Raw genomic sequence first — 23050 nt, 5'->3', positions numbered from 1 at the left:
TAAATATTTAATTTTTTTCAGATCATTTTATAAATAACTTAACTTGCCACATTATACAATAAAATTATAACCGAAAATGGGTTCGTAAGGAGGAGATTTTGAACTTTAAAGCAGTTTTCATAGGCCTTATACCTTATTTTTTTCTGGGCTTATAAAAAGACTTACCTAAAAAATACTCGAATATTTCAAAGGCCAAGATGTATTCTACTCGCAGTGTTTAATTAAAGCATCTGAAACATTTCTAGGCGACCAAACTTTCAAACCAAAAACACATGATTTTGCATTACTACGGATGGCATCGCCTTAATATATTTGTATTTCAACAGTGTAAAAATAGTAAGAATGTCCCATTAAAAGAAAGAAGAACACATAACGCCAATCAAAACACAAATAGAGAGTGCTATCATTTACATGGTAAAAAATACTTTTGCTTAGTAAATTGGTTGTCTTTGAAATCCAAAGGAAACCACCGATTGTAGAAAAGTATATTCCATAAAATAGGTAATAGATTAATAAATAATTATAATACGAAAGATTAATTAGACGGAATCAAAGAAACAAGACCAAAAAACCAAAAACGTAATTATTCGGGATCGCTGGCCACGCTTAATACGATTTAAAAAAAAAATAAAACATGTTTATTCACTTTAATTATCTACCATAAAAAGAAGCTTCTCTATCTCTATTTGGGAAATTTTAACATTCTAATTTTTTATTATGTAAAATGAAAATTCACTGTCGTCGCATGAGATGACATCTATTTCAAATAATTTCTGTCAATTGGTATTACTGATTCTGCATAATTGGCTACATCATTCTATCCAATTTTGTTTACAATATTAGCGACATGAAGCAAAGATTTTTTTACTCTACTAGCCAGTATAAAGAACACAATTGAAACGAAAAATGTAAAATTAAGATTTTAATCAGAATTACTCGAGAGTTTTACTGTTGCGCTAGCATCATATTGGTTTTCATCGCCATTATAAAGCAATATGTTGTAAAAATATTTTAAGTTAGAAATTGAAACAATAGGTACGTTGTAAAAAATGTTTAATCAGAATCATCCGCATTAAGTTGGACGTCTTGATTTGTCTGTGACCGGCACTTACTTGTAGTTTTTCGACATCTATATAAAATATTGGCGAAACTACAAACGTTTGCACATTTTTCCCGCTGGATTATGTCGTGACTTCACAGTCATTCTAATAACACCACGTTCTTTCTAATCACTTCCGACAACCCAATATACCAAAAACCCCAACAAATTACACGACATCATATATTTATCGCACGTCTCGCCGATCAGTGAATTATTTTGAATAATTAATTGTAAACAGAAACAAAACAAACGGCTAGAGACAATTGAATAACATAAATTAAAAAAAATATATATGTATATAGAAACTGTCATTAAAATTGTACCACCTACATGTAAAAGCCCTCTGGGCGTTAAATAAATAAATATAAATAATGTTATTTGATATTACGCCAAAATAGTGCCTACCTAAAGAGCATAAATTATTTATGTAGGTATTATTATTATTTTATTTAACCTAACCTATCCTATAATAACCTAACCTTTTTAAAAATATATTCTTTATTTATGAAACATTCTTAAATACCTTTATTTTATTTTCAGAGTTCGGCCGAAATAGTACCTATATAATTTCCATAGACTAAATGGTAATAACGTCTCTTCAAACCACTCATATGGTATCAAGAATATCAACATAAGAAAACTTCATCAACAGAAATCATTTTGGCTGTCTCCCATACAACGAAAGCATTTTTTTTTTAAGTAATTAAAAATTTCCAAAATGCAGACGGTTTCCTTTTATAGTAATTAAGGTAAATCAAATCGGCCAGCTTTCCTGAATAATTACCAAAAATTTTAAGTGACATTTTCCACAATATGACGGGTACTGATATCGTTTGACATCTTCAGATCATTGGTAAACGTTCATGAGATGGAACAACTCGACTTTGACATTAAAAACAATCAAATCTTCCCAGTTTTCCTTGTAATAATTTAATTGTTTAGAATTCACAACTAGTTTTCATTTCTATTATTAACTAGCTGAAGTCCCTGGCATTGTCCAAATCAAATGCATGCCGCCTGCCACAGACACTCTTCTTCATTATTTAAATGAAAAGATAAGTATTTCTACAAATTAGGTAAATCAAATATGTGTGTATTGTTGTTTCTCCAACTTTAAATAAAGTTTTTGGTAAAAGTATAGAGTTTTCAGTAATTTTTAATAAATTTTCTGTAAAAATTAGTGATTTTATCTGATGTATATTTACTTTATACTAAAACTTAACAAATTGTCGTTAATTTTATGTGCGGCCCATTGCTCAGACTCCACAATTTATTAATCTTATTGAAATGCTTAATTATCATTTACATACATAAAGCAGGGTACTCACCTAACCGTGTAACCTGTAACGTATCTGATACTGTATCAAGTTAGTACGTAGGCATGAGTCTACTGCGAGCCGCTCGCGCGTGGAGCGCAGTGTGCTCGCAGTGACCACTGTTTCACTGCGAGCACTAAAGGCGGATCCGGGAGGTCGTAGCTGGATACGCGGTTACCGTGGACGAGCCGTACCCACTTGCAGATTGATACAGTATCAGATACATTACATGCTACACTCTAGGTGAGTACCCTGCTTATGAGAGTAACTAATGTACTGGGGACTCATTTAATACTTTTTTTACATTTAACATTCTTTAAAACGATGGCAGGAAGTTTTATCCAAACTTCAAGAAATGGTACATTTGGAAGAATTGAATTGGTGTTGGTGTCTGAAAATGTCACAAAACGAAACATGTCTAAATCAGTTAATCAGTTAAACTGTAGAAAGAAGAGAGGTGTAAGTGTTAGGTTCTTGTCAAGTATGTGCTTTTGAAGAACATATCTGACGAGCACCAAAGCACCTGCCGATGTTGGTATAGGAAACGGTGCGACTAAGAGAATAAAGTGATAACACAAACGTTCATGGCATATATTTACAGGCAGTACAACAAATCAAGTATCACAGTTACAATAAAATTATTTTCACAAGTTTATTTCAACATACGTAGTAAGTACTTGGTCAATTTGAATTTTCTTATATTCACTGAACATAATAATCTTTATTTATATCTACCATCATAACATTAGTGATGACAATGGCTAACGTATGCTTCCACGATATTCTAAATTATAAAGGCTTTACTTTGACCAAACTGGCTATTTCTTTTTGAAGGGCCCTCATATGAACATCCCTTGGGGATGAAGCAACTTACCATTTGAAATGAATGCTACATCATGCAATACATTATTATTTGTGATAGTTTAAGTAAGAAACATTTAATTCATATGTTTTGGCAATAAATGTTAGTTTTTATTAAATCTTCAATGGATTGTATTAGTAGTCCTATCAATATATAAGTATATTCATGAGTTTTGTTTTGTTTTTTTTTTGTTTTTTTTTTTAATTTTGCAGTGAATTTAAAATATTAATAATTATTAAGTTAAATATTTTAGTCAAATTAAATTTGAGCTAAAAGTATTTACAAATACTTAAATTTGTCTTTCTTTTTTAACCCTTGACAACAGGAAATATTTAGGTGTTTTAAAGATTTGAATATTATAAACTATTCATAGAATAACTAGCCAAAAAACAATATGAATACTGGTGAATGAATAATGACAACAAATAAAATTATGAAGTATTTGTATTTTATTTTCCATAAAAATTCTACGATCCATAATATGCATGTAAACAGTTAAAAAAGAAACAATAAACAGAGAATGACATACATCGCAAGACTACATCATATCATTAGTTTGTTGTATTGTCAGGGTGTTTTCTTTAGAAATAGTGTTTGGGGGATCTTACAAAACCTATGTGCGCAAACAAAACAACAAAACAAACGTCTCTACTGATACTTCTTCGCGGACCGGGCTGGCGAAGCTCTTTCAACCAATCAATTAATCAATCTAAACAAATGCTTTGGAAAGACCAAAAGTTTACGGTTTACAAACATGGACGAAATGTTTCATTTACACAATAACGTAGATATATCATTGGGGTTAACAGTCAAAACATAACTAACCATTCTTGTGTTATAATAATACAATTTAAAGACATAACATTTAGCTTTTTTTAAAGAATCTTAATACAATTTTTGTTTTCCCTCTCTCTCTTTCTCCCTTCTATATATTTATGTATAAAGTAGTTTCAACTCTTCATAGAGACTTTGGTCCTCTGAGAGGTGTCCTAAGAATATACTAATAACGTGATATGATCTATGTTCTGTAGAGACCCACCACGACCTTGTTTCACTGAGTCGCGTAAACCAATAAATTCCCACTGCACAGGACCATCCACCTATACTTTCAAATTTTGCTTCTAACTCTTGTATTTAAGGTATGACGTGACTCGTTATATTCTATGTGTTAAAAATGTATGTTTTAAAATACGCTTTTTGCGAGGAATTGCTTCACAATATTGAAACAAATAATTTACGCAATATGAATATGTATAAATAGTTTTGTTCGTTTAAAAACTCAATTGTTTCGGGAAAGGCATACAAATACAATTTTGTGCCGATTTTTCAATTCAATATTTTATTTGTATGCCTTTCTTGAAGGAATTGATTTTTTTACGGACAAAACTGTTATTCATATTCATATTGGGAATGTACGGGCGCAAACAAATAATTTGTCTTAATATTGTAAAGCATAAATTAATTAACGCCATCTATGAAAACGTAGAATATAACGAGCATCGCGTTCAACCATATTTATTTCAATGTTTCGATAATGCAATACATATATCTTCATTGAAGTAAATTTTTGTTGTGATTGAACGAAGTATGGTGGGATAGTAATTGATGGTCGAGTACCACACAGGAGAAGTTCAAAGAACAATTTATTGAAATGTTTACTATGCAGGTGAATGTTTTTTTCTACAAGTTAATACAATTTTATTGTTAGAAAAACCACAAGTCGGTAACAGCAGTCATTTTTATTTATTGCATCTGAACTGTTTTCAACATAAAGTGAACCTGTGAAAAGTGAATTGTAGAATTTTCATTTTAAAGTTAATAGAACAATGTTTTTTTTGATTAGTGGAAATGAATGAGAGTTTTAAACATCATGATTATTTTATACTGAGAAAATGAGGAAGTACAGAGAAGAGGCAATAAACAAAAAAGTGTTGCATTTGGTCCTAGAGAACATAAGCCACGTGACAACTTTGGCCGAACCCTTTTTACACTGGTATGCACAACAGACATGGTGTACATTTATTAATCATGTTATTAGGAATTTAAAATTTCATAACATTAAATAATTTGTGATACACATTGGAATGCCATAATATATTGTAATATTTGCGATAATTATAGGAGATTTAAATACCAAGGAGGATTTAATTAAAATATGTTAATCAATTATTTATATTGTTAAAAACTTATGTATATTTGGAATTAAACAGTATTTGTGTATTATTAATATTCACTGTACAACAATCAATATCTTACACTTAACTCTAGGTAAAATAATACATGTAATTCCACCAAAGGAGTTCATCAGTTTGCCAAGATGAATATGAGAAGATCTGAATGCAAAGTTGATGACTGTTTCTTGGTAATGGAAGTTTCAATGAAATTTTATTAATTCCTGCCGATCTTTTTACTAGTTGCGAGTTAATAAGTTATGTTATTTTAGTATTCAAACGGATACAGATACACGAGAAGGATATTTGAATATTAGTTTACATCAATCATCAGCTATTTAAGTCTCATAAAAATAGTTATGGGTAAACATCAATTCTCCCAGCGTTGGCTAAACAAGCTATGTATGAACTTTGTTTATTTTGTGGACCGCACGCCAAACACAAGATAACTTTATAATTATTGCAAAGATTTTTTACACAACAGCATACTTGTAATGAAAATCACTTTGAATGAAGCCACATTCCAAACTGAAGCGGGTCTATAGACATGAGATTATAAGAGAGCTTAAATTGAATATTCCAAATTCCATATTTTGACAACATCAAGTTAACCAAATACTTTGGGTACACAGGGAGTTACAGTAGATTAGTTTAGACACACTACAAGTATGCAAAAATAATATCAAATCACAGAAATGAAATCTTATGTACAAACAGCCTGATTGCCAATATAAGTAATGAATAATTCATTAGTGAATTTATCTCTAAGTTTAACAATTAAATTGATGATATATAACGGATTTCATTTTATTATCTAGCTAATATTTATCCTAAGCCTCGATACAATAATATATTATTATACTAATACCAAATATATGTCAAAAGGATAACAGAATGAGAACATGATACACTAAACACGTAGTAGAAAAACAATGAGAAATTGGAATACATATTTCAGTAAAGTTGTATACTGGAAGATACATGTAAAAGCAATATACTCTTATACATTGCGTGGAATATTTCCAAAGTGGCAACATTTTGGAACACAGTCAGTGTCCATTGTTAGAACTACTGTCCATAAAGACAAGAACCCAGAAGACAGGAACAACACATGAATAAGCATGATCCATTTTAAATATCACCAGACAGAAATGTGGCAAACAGAATTAACTAATTTTTGAGATGACACTCCAGTAATAATTTTTTTTTTGATGTTTGTAATTTGCGATTCAATAAATCAAAGTTATCGATAAACATTTCAAATTGTGATTGAAGAAATCAAAGTTTGTCTATGACATTTCCAAAATTTCAAGATTTTTACTAAAACCACTCTAAAAATTTTATACCTAGAATTTTATTCATCTTTCCGCAGTGATAAAGCTAAACTATATGATATGCAGATTCTTCTAACAGACCTGTATGTATTATTAGTTTTTTTGAATTTCATTGAAAACTAGTTACTTAGTTTCAACCAAAACACATTAAATAATTTTGTTGAAAACACAAAGGAAAGAGTTGCTTTCAATGACATTATAATACATCTAGACATGTTATTGTCTCACAAAATGTGGCAAGTAGCAGTAAACTCTTAATTCAAACGATGTTCGTGATGACAAAGATAGACATTCAAAGAATATGTGGGTATGAACAAAATAGTTATATAGGACCTGCCGGTGTTTTCGTAATAAAACAATTGCGTTGAATAGTACATCCTACATCACGGGTGAGAATGTGATGACCGTGCGCTCACTCGTTTACACCAAGATGAACACGGAACACGACCTACTATCAGTAGGCTGTTCTTCTTTTACTTATGTGTTGATACGTTCGCTACCTCACTTTCTCTAATGGCACTTAAAATCTTTGGGAAACAACCGAAATAATTGTGTAAATTATAATAAGTCATTATTGTATTTTCAAATGAAACGTTATTCTTGGCTTTTACTAGTGTTTGCAGTGTAATGGAAACACTTTCCCATCATACATGAAGGTATTATGGCACTCATTTACGCAATTTGGTTAGAGATAGCACACAACCCTACGTGACACTTGACAGTTTAGTATTAAAAACTAAAACTACGAATTTGAAAGTATAACAATTACTGTATCTTTTACTTGCCACTTTCAGATCTCTAAAACGTGTCTATATGTTTTATAGTGTTAATGGTTGCTTTATAAAAAGTAGTAAGGAGCAAAATAAAACCAACAATACTAGAATTATTCAAAGAAGGTTATTCATATTATTAAAATTGTAACTGCAATAACATTAAAAAACATGACAACAATTAAAATTTATGAAGTATATATTATATATTTTTAGTTAAATCAAAAATCATTTGCCATTCTACACAATTTTATTTTCAAACTAAAATGCATTACTTTACAACAGTCTGTTTTGTTTTAGTTTTGAAAATGTTTTGCCTGTATTAAAAAAGTTTAATATTAAATTTTAAAGATAAAATAATTAATAATATAAATAAAGACTTGTACTTAAAATTATGAATTGTCTATACATTGCAAAATTGCTTACTCTTAATTCTAATCATTCTTATTTCTTGAACCAACTTTTGTAAACTTTTTGGTGGTATTGGTAGTGCAATTTAAAAAAATTCAATAGGTGTCGACACATTTGGCAGTGACAATGATTATTATTGTACCTAAGTATAAAATTCACATAAGTATGCTGAATTAAATAAACTACTTGGAAGGAGAACTCTGAAAAGTTTGTCTAAGAGCTCCCAGTAAATATGTAAAAACAAAAATGGTGACTTGACAACATCTTGTTCTGACAAAAACAGTAACAAAATATTGTTGAGTCAAAATACTATGCCATTTTGTTGAGGTAACATTGAAATTTTTACTATTGTGTTGGCTATTTTTATGAGGATGTTTTGTCTTCAAATGCAATGCTGTTGAAACCAAAACAAGGAATTAAAGACTCAAAGTTAACAAAACTTTGTTCAAGAAACAAGTAGTAAAATATATTGAACCTGAATTTTGTGCTTAATGTGTGATGATAATATTATTTTATAATGTTGTTTAAAAATAGCTAACTGAAAACTTAATGTAGGTATAGATAATAATAAAAATTTATAATGAACTGAGAAAATCATTTTCAATTGATTGATCTGATACTAAAACTCAACAGAGATGGAAAACTAATAGAACATCTCACGAAAGGGAATTTGTGAATTGAGAATGTATTAGCAACAGATATGAACAAGTTGGATGATTCAATTTGAATGATAAGTTAAGTTATGTTAGAAAAATTACATTTAAGCTTAGTTCTAGTTTTCCACCTTTGTTAAGTGTAACCGCAGTACGTATTTACGTTTTACATACATCAGTCACGATGATTCTTAAATTATACCCAATAATAACCAGAACATTTTAATATTGTCATGTATTAATATTTAAAAAAGAGCAAAAATTCTACAGTGAGACAAAATATAAAAATGCACCGCCACGGAATGTGTACATAAAATTTTTGTCTACACTTTTAAAAACTTTATGTAATAAAAGGCATTAGCTATATATAGATTAGACAAATAAACTTGAATAATAATAATATTTTCTTAAAAAAATTCAGTTCAGTGCACAGTGAAGATTCACATTTTGTGCTGAGCTTAACAATCTGATGGGACGACCGCCATCGTGATTGCAAAACCAAATACGTGTAATGCAATCAATCCAAAGAGAGAGTTACATGTCCTGGTGCCATCAGATACCGCCAATTACTTTATAACAAAACATCGTATTCTTCTACACACGCATTCAACACATGTGATATATTACAACTTACGCTAATTTACATGACATTTTAAAATTATTTTGTGGCAAAGAAGCAATGATTAAATTGCGGTAATTTTATTTACGATACCGATGAATTTGCCACACAATGAGCTTGGAACGAAGAAAATAAAGTCAAATCCCACGCCTCACGGAGACGCAGACTTCTCTTTATCATTGTCGACAGGATGGGACAGACAAAACAAGGCGGGTTTATAGTCAACCCGATTGCTGAACCGTCATCCAATGATTGGGGAACTGCCAATTCATTTGAGCTCAAACCTCTGGATTCCTTCTGTTTGGGATCCCCTTCGTCCTTTCATCGGCTTGTGCGTGGTTATTGGAACACCTGGCTGGTGGTGTCTTCGGGGACAGTTCAAGGGTTAGGGGTGGGGTTCTCCGTGCGGATGTCAGACTTAAGCTTGACAAATTCCTTGGCCACCTCATCGTTGTTGCGCTGGGAGAGGATGCGCAGGATGGTCCATCCCGTCTCGTCCATTTGAATTCGACTGCCCAGCGACATCCAACATGCGCATGATCCCTGAAATCAAACAATTATCACATTACAGGCACTTCTGTAATATAAGGTCTTTTGTTATTTAACCTACCCAACACTACCCAATAAAAGTGTACAAATAAACAATAATGTGTTTTATTTTAGACATCCTGGAGTGATTTTCATGCAATAAAACCTATCTTCCATTATCCTAAACATTATGTGTTGCATTGTTTACACAGTGGAACGAATCGCCCCCTGTAAAAACAGAAGCTTATTTTTAGTTTCGAGAAAGGCTGATGATTGTCTTCAAATTATTCTGTTTTTGCTATTCAAATTGATACCATACCTCTATGTATGTTACAGAAAATATGTCAAAAGTTATCTGATGAAATATGAGGTATCAAAGCAAGTTCTTACCTGATCTTCTATGTCCTTCAGTTGCATCACAGCAACACCAACCAGTCTATCCTCTCGGGCAAAGCAGTAATCCTTCACGCAGATGTGAAGTTCGAAGAGACTGAGTTGTTCTTCTCCTCCAATCATGCTGAAAATATTCATGAAAATCATTAAATAAATCTTCAATGTTACTATTATAAGAACATGTTACCAATTGACGTTAATCCATACATTTTATGGCAGACTTTTGTGTTAGTAGTCTTTAATATAAGTTTCAAAGTGTCTTGTGACATCATTAGATGGGAACCGATTCCACAACCTTCCATCAGAGTCAGATAAGAAGACTGTTATGATACTGAGGTCAACCACAAAGTCAGATAAGTAGAGCGTTATATTACTGAGGTCTTCTACAAAGTCAGATAAGTACACCATTATGCTACTGAGGACATCTACAAAGTGATGAGCACCAAAAATTTTGTGATTCATACTTCCCTCTGGTAAAGTTATCCATATTTCAATAATTTAGTTCTATAATTTATTTCGGACCTTACTAATAAACGTGTTTTAAATTTTACACAACTGATAAACAACCATTAATGTAAGGTAAATGTTTTTTTATCAGTTGTGTAAAATTTAAAACATATTTAAATTTTACACAGGCATTTAGTTGCCATTTAAATTAATTTCAATCCTATTTGATAATAATAACCATCATTACTTTCCTTTTTTTTTTAAAAATATTGTCTCTTAAAATATTCTATACCTTACGAGATTGTATATTCTTATTTTTTTGTTTGGTGTGTACCGTACATGCATAATTATTGCTTGCATATATGTCATGGTTATTATGTTATTGTTAATACTACTTATTAAGTAATTATAATCTTTATAATAAACTATGTAGGTATGTAAAAACCTAATGGGCATCTAAAGATGTAAATAAACTAAATAAATAACAATGCCATTGATATAATTAACTACCTTTACTTAATCCACCTATGTTGAAAGAGGTTAACAGTCCGATACACACAGACCAACATATTACTGGAAGAAAAAACTGATTGGTAATTTACTAATCAGCATTTATAACGACTATACATCCTACAATGATTAACTGCATATATGTATATGAATATCAGGGAAATGAGGACAAAAGTTGATGAAATATACGAAAACATCCTTATCAACGACTACGTCCTAGTAAGCCTAATAGAGACATGGTTAAAGGAATCTATTTGTGACCAGGAATTAGTAGATAACCGGTATGAAGTATTTCGGAGGGATTGACTACACAAGTCAAATATAAAACACTATCATACTTTTGGCCGTGAAAATCTCAAATCATACCCAAATGTGCCGTAATTTCATTCACAAAGAACGTTAATAAATTCTCAAACACATATCACATTAAAAATGTCCCTTTACCAAACACAACTTCAATGAAAGACTTGGGCATGACATTTGACTCGTCACTTAGCTTCAATAAACATGTAGATACAATTTCAAAAAGTGCATCACAAGTATTAGGATTAACGCTAAGAATCACAAATTGTTTTAAAAGTGGAGAATCAACTTTAACATTATATAAATCAATTGTGCAAAGTATTCTCAAATAAGCATCAACAATTTGGTCTCCCAATTATGAGATTCATAATTATAGGATTGAATCCATACAAAGAAAACTAACCCGTGTAATTGCTTATCGTGAAGGTTTATCTGGTCAATTTGGAAAATATAATGACCGAATTTTGTACTATAAACTACACTCACTGACAGCCAGACGTAAACTTTCTGATGTATTGCTTCTACACAAAATTATACATGCATCAGTTGATACACCAAACATTTTATCCCAAATTAACATCAACATACATACCATCAAGAAAATCAACAAGGACAAGACATTTTCTATATTAACTCTTTGCACGCGGCCGTATCAACTGTTGTTACGGCAAAAAGTCTATACTCACACGCGGCTGTATCAACAGTTGATACGGAAACTTTGACGGTCGATATTCCAGCGCTCTTTCGTCATAAATATATTTCTTGCTCACTTGGACATTCGTAGAACTATCACGATGCTGACATCTACAAGAATTTCTCAAAAATAAAATTGTATTTCATAAAAAAAGATCGATAGTCAAGTGCGCCTCTTCGCGCCTTTTAGTTAACATTTTTGTCAACGGATGGCGTTAGTACTAGTATGTCATTCACAACTTTTCATAACTAAGAATGATAAGTGATCATGGTGTCCCACTTGTGTCTATCAACGCAGTGGCCTAAGTACACACACGCCGAGTGAATGGCGAGACCACATTCAAAAGATACGGTACGTCTTTGTATGAAATTTTATGTTTGTGTTTTTATAAACATCTAAGAGTGTTGACACACGAGGATTTGTTTTCATATTGTGGAGAATAATCTGTTCTGTCTATATAGTCCAATAAATCATGCCAGAATGCTAAAATTTGACATTTAATTGCGTGCATAGGTATTTGAAAATATGTACCGCGTACGGGTATAGATAAAACGGAGCAAATTAACGCGTTCAAAAGGTTAAAGCCTACCACACAAATACAGGATATTTCTCCCCTGTACCGCAAACATTAGGAAATTATAACACTATACATGGCTCTAATAATGAAATAAGACATTTTTAATGACCAATTTAAACACTTAAAAAAAACGTTTTACCATTAATCATATCAAGCTGATATTGTGATACAGCCCTTTATTTAAAGAGAGGCAATATTGTACCTACCAAATCAGTGTCTCACCAGTAGAGGTGTGACAATAACAAATCGTTTATGAACCTATTTGTATTTATCCTTTAACAATTCTTATTTTTCATTTACTTAGGCATATTTACCTAATTCATTTTGTTACTATTTTTGTTATTACTATGTATTTAAACATCCATGTATAAAAATTTTTGGGCACCATGCCTGTTTTATGTACTCAAATAAAATAACTTGTAAGTTCCTAACAAATATGGTCATGGGAGATCCCATGTTGTTGTTTACGCTCCGAAAGTGAAAACTTCTGCCTATCAGAATGCGCCAATCAACAGACCGAATTAACTGCTTAACGATGCTGCATTGACCATAGATATTTTCAACGTCACTTAAGGACGGTTCAGAAACTATCTTTTGACGCATGTTTCGATACTTCTAGTTGTACCAACGTAACTTACAACAATAATGTCACCTCTTGCTTGTTTATTTGATATTGTTATTTTTAGTATTGTTATAAATCCTCAATACATACATATACTTACTTCTTCTATTTGTTAATGCTACTACTTGTTCATAATATAATTTTTTTTTACCATTTCATTTACTGTACCTTTTGTAAATTGGTAATCTTCCCTGTAATAATACCTATATAGGTGTAGATACAACGTTTTATGGAGACTATGAAAAATAAATAAATTATGGGATTAGGATTGTACACCTCTCTGAACATATCCGCGTGTAGATTAGTTAGAATTAAAGGCACAGTACAGGAAATGTATCAAATAAAAATAATAATAATAAATAAAAGAATCATTCAATGGACAAATTGTACTTACAAGTGGAAGGTCTCATTGTACTTGGGGCTCCAGTTGTTTGATTTGGACTTGGTAGCAAACTTTCTCTTCTTATCGGCGAGGTGAGGTCCAATCAGATTCACTTCCACAAATGGCCGGAACATTCCTGAGGCTATCTGCCACTTGAGTTCGTTTGCCGCCACCACTGTAATAAAATGATTATATCATTTATATATTAACTAGTTACATTGTTGTATCGTATTTATAATATTTATAGCGCTAAGCATAAGGTAGGCGACACATTACGCTATACGCATCATGGCTTGGTCAATTTCAAACCCAATGTAAATATACACTACCAATGGGAATGATTTGTGAACGATATGTTGAAATAGGCCAAGACAAGAAAATATAGCGCGCTTATAACGTGGTCTGTCACGTGCAAGAGTACAAGTAAAAAACAACAGCTTTCAGGAGAGCGATTTAAAATTTATAAACTGTGGTTACTTTTTTTGGGTGATGTAAAAAATGCCTATTTTTAATTGATATATATATATTTGAGATTTTTCATTTAGATTCCACGTGAAGATTTTGTCCAAGATTGAAAAAATTAAATAATTTAAAATTTCATTTTATTTACTTATACTCATTATATCTAGCATGATCGATATATACAGTAATCATACGGGAAGGAAGAACTATATATTTCACAAGCAAACGAAAAAGACGGGACTCAAATTTAGGATGACATCTGTTGTGTATATTAATAAGTTAACCATCGAGGTATGTTTCCTCATCTGAAAGTTTAAGCCAGTCCCTCTGCACAAAGGTATTATGTACACCAAACGGTACCAGGAAAGAATCATTTTAACTCATACCACTCCTTTGTCGAGTGTGGCTCGACATTATATTTCTTACACCAACTCCTATGTCGAGTCATACTCGACATTATAGTAACGCAATTTCGAAAAATAATTTAAATTATCAAATGTATTTTTTTTTCTTTTAAACACTTTATATCTCATTCTGAATATTCCGAATACGCAAAATACATATATCTCGTCAAGTTTCGCCTTTTAGATAATTTTTAAAATCGTATTATTTTTAACCTTGTAAATGCACTGCGCAGTTATTTGGTTGCGACGCATGTAAGTAGGTAGGTACTTGCCTGTCTACCTGCGTAACAATAGGAAGCGCTGAGGGATTTCTCCCAACACATAACAAAGGATTATTATACCTATTCACTTGTTATCACATAATATTTTGTTCTGTTTGTGTATTTACATTTGTTTTTACTGTTTTTAGTAGCAAATATTTCGTGGCCGAGAAAGCACATGTGTCGTTCGGTCTTGAAAATAATACTCAGTAATTAGGTGAAAATATAGTTTTACATTTCTTTTTGTAAAGAAAGAGTAATAAAAATTACATATTTTAAAAATTTTTGTTTAACTTTTTATTGAGGCCACTTTTTATCCCTTTTTTGTAAATTAATTAAGGAGTTGGTAGTAGGTAATTAAAAAAAAAATTAGGAGTGCAAAGGGTTAAACATCAAAGAAGTCAAGTGAAGGTGAACAAAATGATACGTTGTGATGTTAGTAACTTGTTTATATTTTATTTAAATTGCTGACAAGTACATATTCGTTATTCTGAAAATTGAATAGAAAACTTCATCATATTCATGAGGACAGGTTGATTCACAAAATTCGTCAAATTTCAAAGGTAAAATTCAAGTCCTGTGAAAGTTCTATTCAAGTATCAGTATTACCGGTCAGTGGCTGAGTTGGCATCGCGCTTGGGTCAATTCCACGGTTGGTTAAGTCCTCCATCACGACACAAGCAACATTTTCCACTTAATGTGGTGGTAGTAGGAGATTTTCAAATATTTTCAGGTTATTTGTAACCTGGGAATGTTGTTCACAGTACTTGGATAGCAACAGAACTTGAATAGTACTTTCACAGAACTTGAATATTAACTTTGAAATTTGATAAATTGTTAAAATTCTGTCCTCAGCTAATAAATAACAATAAGCTGGTAATTTTTTAAAAATGTATTTAACAAACTGCTTATTATTTTCTTCAATAGTTGTGAATTGTAAATGCTTTTTATTCATTTAAGTAGGTAGATTATGATAAAATTAATAGAATAGAAATAAGTTATATTTTACCTTTGACGGTGACTTTATGTTCCCCAGTAGAAGGATGAGTAAACAGGTCGATTTGTAGTGAAACCTCACCGACACTTCCCTCTTCTGATGTGGCAGTATCTGCAATAATCAATAATAGTATTAGAGATCTGTTTCTTGGTTGTAATCATGAATTTATTAAATAAATAATTCATTTGGCAGTTATATTTGAAGAAAGTACATAACTTATTTGGCAGACTGGTCAAAAGATGAGAAATAAAGTTGTTAATAAATAAGACATAGATGTCAAATTGTTACAACATGAGATATAAATGACAAATTGTTACAACATGAGATATAAATGACAAATTGTTAAAAATGAGACAGTCAAATTGTTGAAAAGAGTAAAAAATTGAGACATCGACGTCATATGGGATGAGATATAAAAAATATCACAAATCATTAAAAAAACCGTCAAACGCTTTCTGCCCATGCAAATTTTTTTATTTATTTATTAACGATTGGTAACTATTAATCAGACACATCATTGGATTGAATAAGTAAACAAACCCAGCATGCAAAAGTTTAATAAACCAACCTTTTGTATTAAAATGTAAACAGGTTGTTTTCATATTTTTGTTCTTGCTTGTTTACAAGACCATTTTACAAGACAAAGTGAAAGCAACCTCCTGAGATTTTGTTCTAAAAGTTTCAAATCTCACTAAGTTAACAACTACCAAATTAAAAGCAGAAGTAAAGACTCTAAGGACGGGTTTTTTCACAGAGTTTGAACAATTCGTCAAATTTCAAAGTTGATTTTCGAGTTCTGCGAAGGTTCTATTCAAGTTAGTTCTTTTGTGATTTCAGTTTTGTGAAGCAACTGGCCAATAATGATATAATAATAGAACTTGAGTAGAACCTTCACCGAACTTTGAAATTTGATGAATTGTTAAAATTCCGTAAAACACCCTGTCCTAAATTCTGCTAAATTCTATTTAGAAAACTCTCACTAAAATAAATAATTGCTAGAAAGTTGTTGAGTATAGTAAACTCTTATGTTTTTGGTGTATTTTTCAATGAACCTAGTATTTTTTTAATGTAAATATTGGTGATTTGGGTATTTAATTGAGTTTTTTTCAGTGATTAAGATTATTAAAGGAATATTTATGTTATATCACATTACCACAGGGGTTAAGGTAGCACAAAAAAATGAACACAAAATTATCAAAAATCATTAATAAGATTAAAAGTAGATGCCAAAAGATGGTTTATTTTACAAAAAATAATGATTGTTTAATAATGATGAAATTACGCCCAGGGTTCATGTTACATACTTATTGTGATTAATAATGTTTGGTTTTTACGTCGAAAATTTAATTTATAAAAATATGTAAGATTATTATATTTACCTAAATCATAATTATTTTAGAAATAAATTGATAGTTAAAAAAAGCATAATATACAACTGCAACTAAAATCAAATAGAAAGTAATGTTAAGTTACCTTTTATACTTATTTGAATACATTCAATATATTAGGTACTCTAAAGTGTACGATAATTCTATTAAAATTATTGAATATTATACAGGGTGTCCGAGGGTAAAGTGCATAAATTTCGGCAGGTGATTCTACATGATGGTAGAAGTAAAAAAGAAAATTAACTTTTTTTCTACGTTGTTTTTTTCCATACACAAAAATATTTTTCAAAAGAAGATTATTATTTTTTTCCATACTAACAATTTAACAGTTTTTTTTTTTTTTTTAATTTATTTATTTCATCAAAAAATTACAGAATATATATAATATATCATTAGTAAGTTGTATAATTATATGTCAGTTAGAAACATAATATAATATTTATATTAAATATAATATTTGTACCTAAAACCTACCTTAATAGGTTTTTTTTCCAATTGTTTCTGGCTTTTACCCTCCAAGGGTGTTTTATGCCATCATTTCAAATTATGGAGAGAGGAAAGGTTAATTTATATATCTATTTTGTTTAAATGGGCAAATTTCAAAATTATATCGAAGATTGGAGTCAAATTCAGACTTAGAAGAGATGAGATGTTGAATGGAGGGGAGGAAATTTTAGATAAGGCCTGAGAGAAGAGAGGATATTGTTTTATAGGGACAATCAAACATATATGATTAAAGTCTAGACCACAGAATGTACAATCTGAGGAGTCAAGCACATGAATTTTGAAAAGATGAGAAGGAACGTAAGAATGTCCAATCCTCATTGGAATAAGTGAAGAAATTTCTTTTTTGGAGAAATGGGGGAATTGAAATTTCGAAAAAGGTTATTTGTCTTTTTTACTTGTACTGTCACGTAGAATCACCATCTGAAGTTTGTGCACTATACCCCCAGACATCATGTATAGTTTGAATACAAGATGTATTTATTTAATTAGGAAACCATTATTTACTCTTCATAAAATAAAAATAAACTGTCAGAAAAATCTCTAAGTACATGGTGTTTATTCTCAAAGTAGTTTCAATTTATTTTCTAGTAATTTAGATTAAGTTTTCTACCAAATCAAACTTATTTAATCATACAAACTGAAATACTAACACTGTATTTCTTAGTCTCAGTTGCTTAGCAGAAATTCAAATGTAACATTGTCATCAAATGGCCATTCTTCGTAATTTAATTTTTTTTACAGTTGGAAGGTTTCCGTTAAATGCCATTTCTAAGCCTGTTTCAGCTTTTGAACAGATTGTGATCAGCAGAAGAGGACAACAATCATACTGTTAAGCTTGTCAGCTTATTACAATTTGAAAGAAAGCTGAAACGCACCAAGAATCAGCATTTAACAGGGACCTTTCAAATGTAAAAAAAAAAACTAAATGGCTATTTGATGACAATGCTCCATTTGAATTTTTGTGAAACAATGGGGACTTAGTATTTAGTTTCTAAATTTATTAGGCAAAAAAAATATATACAAGATAAATCCTTTTCATTAAAAGATTACTAAACATAAATGTCATTCTCCTGCGAAGTTGAGAGCAAAAAGTATAGTTTTTTTTTGCCTGTTGATCACTTCACCTTTGTTGGGCAGAGAAAATGTGTAAAACTCTAATAAACTTGATTGAAAAATGTTTACATGTTTTTGCATAATACATATAGTTCTAGCATTGATTATCAAACTTTCTAATTACGCTAATGTAAGCTAAGTAAAACTTTATAACCTAAATGTGAAATGTATTGGGATAAAAGCTGTGTAAAATTGTAAATGTGGGCGTAGTAAAGTAAATGAAGCATTTGAATGGATAATGCTGTGAAACTAGTAAGTTAGTGGTAATATAAATGTTATAAGGTGAATAATAGTGTGGTAATGTAAACGCTATATATTTTATAGTTGCATTTTTGCTGTAATAGCCTACGTCAAAAGATCTGCTTTAAAATCGGGACAGACTTTTCATAGAATTCATCAAAGCTTTATTTACAGAAGTTGATTTAATTTGATTGGGTTGAGTAAAACAGAACAGTGACAAAGGGAACACGATAAAAGAATAGGCAAGGCTAGTTCAGATAAACAATTCAAACTTTTCTTAATTTTTCTTCAGTGTTTGTTTCATCATGGAACCGATTTGATCGCTAACCGGACAAATCAACACAATGACAATTCAACACACCTTTAAAAAGCGATATAAAGTCATGAAAATGATGAAACAAAAACTAGGTTAAATAGGTTAGGTTTGTGTCTTTTTCATCCATTTTAATGACTTTTTAAAGGTGGGTTGAAATGTAATTGTGTTGAGTTATCATGGAACCAATTTGATCATAAGAGCTTGATTCACATAAAAAAAATGATTCTCCAACGAAATGAATGGAATGATTTGATTTCTTTGATAAATTTCATGAGGCAATCCTCATACATGATAATAATATGAAAGCTTGAAAAACTGCGATAAATAGAAAAGATTGTGCTACATAATGACGACATGTTCAGCACTTTAACCTTGTCGACTTTGCTTTCTTCTGACGGCTCTAAGAGGTTCTTCCAATCCTTCGAGATCGCCTTCCCCTTCGTCTCTATCGCTGATGACCGATCGTTGGCGCATCAGCGTGTCTTTGTTATTTAGCGGTACTGGAGACCATTAATCAAATCATTTGTTTTTGTCCAAAACTGAACAATGCTACTTAAAAATATACATAAAATCATTTGGTTTCATAAATTAGTCAAAAAAATTGCACAATACATATATCAATTCGTTTTAACCAAAAACATGTTAACTACATCACAAGTAAGGGTGATGTCATTCTGAACCACGAGAAGGAACCTTTTGTAAAGTCCAAACATAGGATTTAACAATTATTCTCACAGTTAAAGATAATATTAATACTGTTTCTTACAACTGTGTTAGATAAGGTTAGGTAGAGATATGCCAGGTAAGACAAACATTAGAATGTTATTAACCTTTGAAAGCACAATGTCAAGTCCAAATATCTGAACCAGACATTAAAAAGATGACTCATTATTTAAATGTTAGGTTAAGAATAGCGGCTATTACACGTCCGCTTCAAAGTGGCGGTAGCACGTGCCACTCCAGGCCGACGCACAGAAAATTAAAGTTCGAAAGTGAGGTAATGATTTACAGCGCAGTCCATTGTGAGACTTTTCTGAGCTTCGGCCTGGAGCAGGGCGTGGTACCGTCGCTCCGAAGCATATGTGTGGAAGGGCGTAATTTGTAAATTTAAGAATCCGCTAAAGAAGTATTTGAGTATCTCACCTTCGTTGAGTTGACTAGTAACAAATGTCTTGATGAGTGTATCTGTGGTCTGCGTATACAGCGACAGGGCGTACCGCAGAGATTGCAGTTCGGGACTCCGCTCGAGGAAGGTCTTCTTGAGACCATTGCCACCGGCGTGGAAGTAGAGTTTGATGGTGTCGAGGGCGGCGTCCAGTACCGCGCACTGCTTCGGGGAGAGATTGCGCTCCATGGTGGTGAGGTGCTGAAATAGTCACAATTTAAGGGATCCATATGAAGGTAATATGATAATAGGTTGTATATATATAATAATATAAACGAATTTTTTTCATTTCTGGCAACACTGATTTCTGAACAATTTATAGAAGATTTAAATGTGAGGTTATAATTGGCCCCGAATGTAAAAATTAGTAGATAATGGACAGAAAAAATTGTTTAATTTCATCACTTCATCAATTTTTATTGATTTAATTCATGTAAATTGCTAAAACTGCATATTTATTCCATAAAGTTTTATTTTGATATACTTTTATAATGATCATTTTTAAATTTAACATCATATTATGCACATTCCAAAAATATCAAATATGAAATTTAAATTTCAGTAGCGGATTTTCATGAAGTAACACTATTTTCTGAACACCACTTGATGTTGGTGTGAAAAATATTCACTTAGAACATAGCTTTTTTTTAAAAGTAGTTACATTATTTTTCCATATGAAACCATTTTGTTGCCATTCAAATCATTGCAGTGCATCCATTTTTATCCACACTTTCTTGAAGGAGTGTATGTAATATATATCGAATGAGTTCTAGTACCTTCTGTTGAAAATAGAGGACACTATCGCGAAATAATAAATGTCGTTGCAAAACTCAGATAAAAAAAAAGACAAATTTTATTCACACAAAGTAAAAAATTGAATTAAATTAGAAAATAATATGTAGGTACTTACCTCTTTGGATATGTCCATAACTCCAGACAATGCATTTTTGACATCTTGTTTTCCTGCCATGTGGTTCTTGAATAGTCTCGACATGTCCTCAATTTTAGCATTGGCAGCGAGATTCTTGGCATTATCAGTCAAGTTCTTGAACATCATCTGTAAGAAAACCAGCATATAGCCAATATGTATAATGACAAATTTAGATATTTTGAATGATTTTTAAAACAGTGTCGTCAAATTCAGGCAGGATTAGAAAAATACCTGGGAGTCTTTCTAGTAATGTCAGTCTTTAAAAGTATCGCAAATTGACACTTTAGTGGTTATCTTGTCTAAAAATAACACTGTTTTCTTAGACTCAGAACAGAGTATAAATATGTATCTTGATTACTTCGGTAACTTTTTGAAATTTTGTACAGTGACCAACAGACATTGGGTTGTAGTCTTCGCATAAAAATTATTATAAAAATATTTGGTCTTTAGTGCATATTTGGAACTTCTATGGTCGTTGGTGAATATAATCTGTTAATGCATAGGCATTAATAGTTCAGCCCTTATATTCTTCAAAATATAGACGCAATTCAAATTAGAAATGGTCGATATTCTTGTTTTCCTGAGGAACCGGTTATTTTTCGAACAAAGATCCTATTGAAAATTTTTATCAAAAAAGTGTAAAGAGTGATTATAGCAGAGATTGCTGTGAATTTCGTCAGCCACCCCCCCCCCCGAAAAGATTTTTTCTTGACCGGTTCTTTCCACTGAGAATTTCTCTAGCGAAAAGCTAGCAAAAAAATTCCCGAAGAACTGGCTTCTGTTTTTGTGGTATACTTTAGTCATATATTTTGGGTTGGTAGTGTGTATTTTGGCATTAATAGTGCATATTTCACTATTTTTATGCGTATATCTAACCAATGTCTAGTGATCAACAATGAACATACAACCATTGATATTTAATAATTCTTGGGATAACACGTGGACTTACCGTTTTGTCAGTCATAGGAGGCAACACTACGGTCTTCTCCAGTATCTTCATGACAATCTTCCACAGCTCTTTCAGTAACCTCTTGAGTACCGTCTTTTCACAGGACTCTGCATACATTGTTAGTGAACCATCCTGCAAAGCAAATATTTCAAATTAGTACAGAAATCGTTGCACATATGGTCACCGTGGAGTGAAAAGTCGCTAACAAATTGACAGTTTTGAGATAATGGGTGTATCGTGGTTGCATTTTGAAATGTCTATTAATGGGTGTTATAAAAGTTTTTTTTTAAGAATTATGGTTTTATACAATAGTTATTAAGTATTAGAATATAATTACATATTGCACAATTAGATCTTTATACATATTAACTAAATATACTAAAAAACACAAAAAAATACATTTAGTGATTTTTCGTAATACTGGTTTCTATGAGTATAAATTGTGATTTTATTTACTTTCAGTGACTTTTTGTATCAGCAGTTTTTTGGAGTTTAAAGTAGACTAATCGTTGACATTTAGTGCGTAAAGTCACTAAGTTATTTTAGCGCACTTGAAGTGAAACAACACAAAACTGCGCTATATAAATACTATGTTATTATTATTAGTATTTTTGTTTTTATGAA

At 31.2% G+C, this 23050-nt stretch overlaps 1 protein-coding gene across 1 annotated transcript in view; it reads right to left on the bottom strand.

Moving 5' to 3' along the window:
- Nucleotides 1–3012: 3012 nt before the first annotated feature.
- The window catches only part of unc-13 (protein unc13 homolog), a 217859-nt gene continuing 197821 nt past the window's right edge, over nucleotides 3013–23050 (bottom strand). The window contains exons 22-28 of the mRNA XM_089642160.1: nucleotides 22427–22558; nucleotides 21457–21603; nucleotides 20525–20747; nucleotides 15830–15928; nucleotides 13707–13869; nucleotides 10157–10283; nucleotides 3013–9781 (exon numbers count right to left, since the gene is read on the bottom strand). Coding sequence (XP_089498286.1) covers nucleotides 9617–9781; nucleotides 10157–10283; nucleotides 13707–13869; nucleotides 15830–15928; nucleotides 20525–20747; nucleotides 21457–21603; nucleotides 22427–22558 — 1056 coding nt within the window. The 3' untranslated portion in view covers nucleotides 3013–9616. The remainder of the gene's footprint in view (nucleotides 9782–10156; nucleotides 10284–13706; nucleotides 13870–15829; nucleotides 15929–20524; nucleotides 20748–21456; nucleotides 21604–22426; nucleotides 22559–23050) is intronic.

Source organism: Hesperophylax consimilis, chromosome 2 (assembly GCF_061612785.1).
Source record: "Hesperophylax consimilis isolate HC1 chromosome 2, BYU_Hcon_1.0, whole genome shotgun sequence".
Lineage (NCBI taxonomy): Eukaryota > Metazoa > Arthropoda > Insecta > Trichoptera > Limnephilidae > Hesperophylax > Hesperophylax consimilis.
The sequence above is the reverse complement of the archived record's forward strand: the minus strand, read 5'-3'. Positions and strand labels throughout refer to the sequence as shown.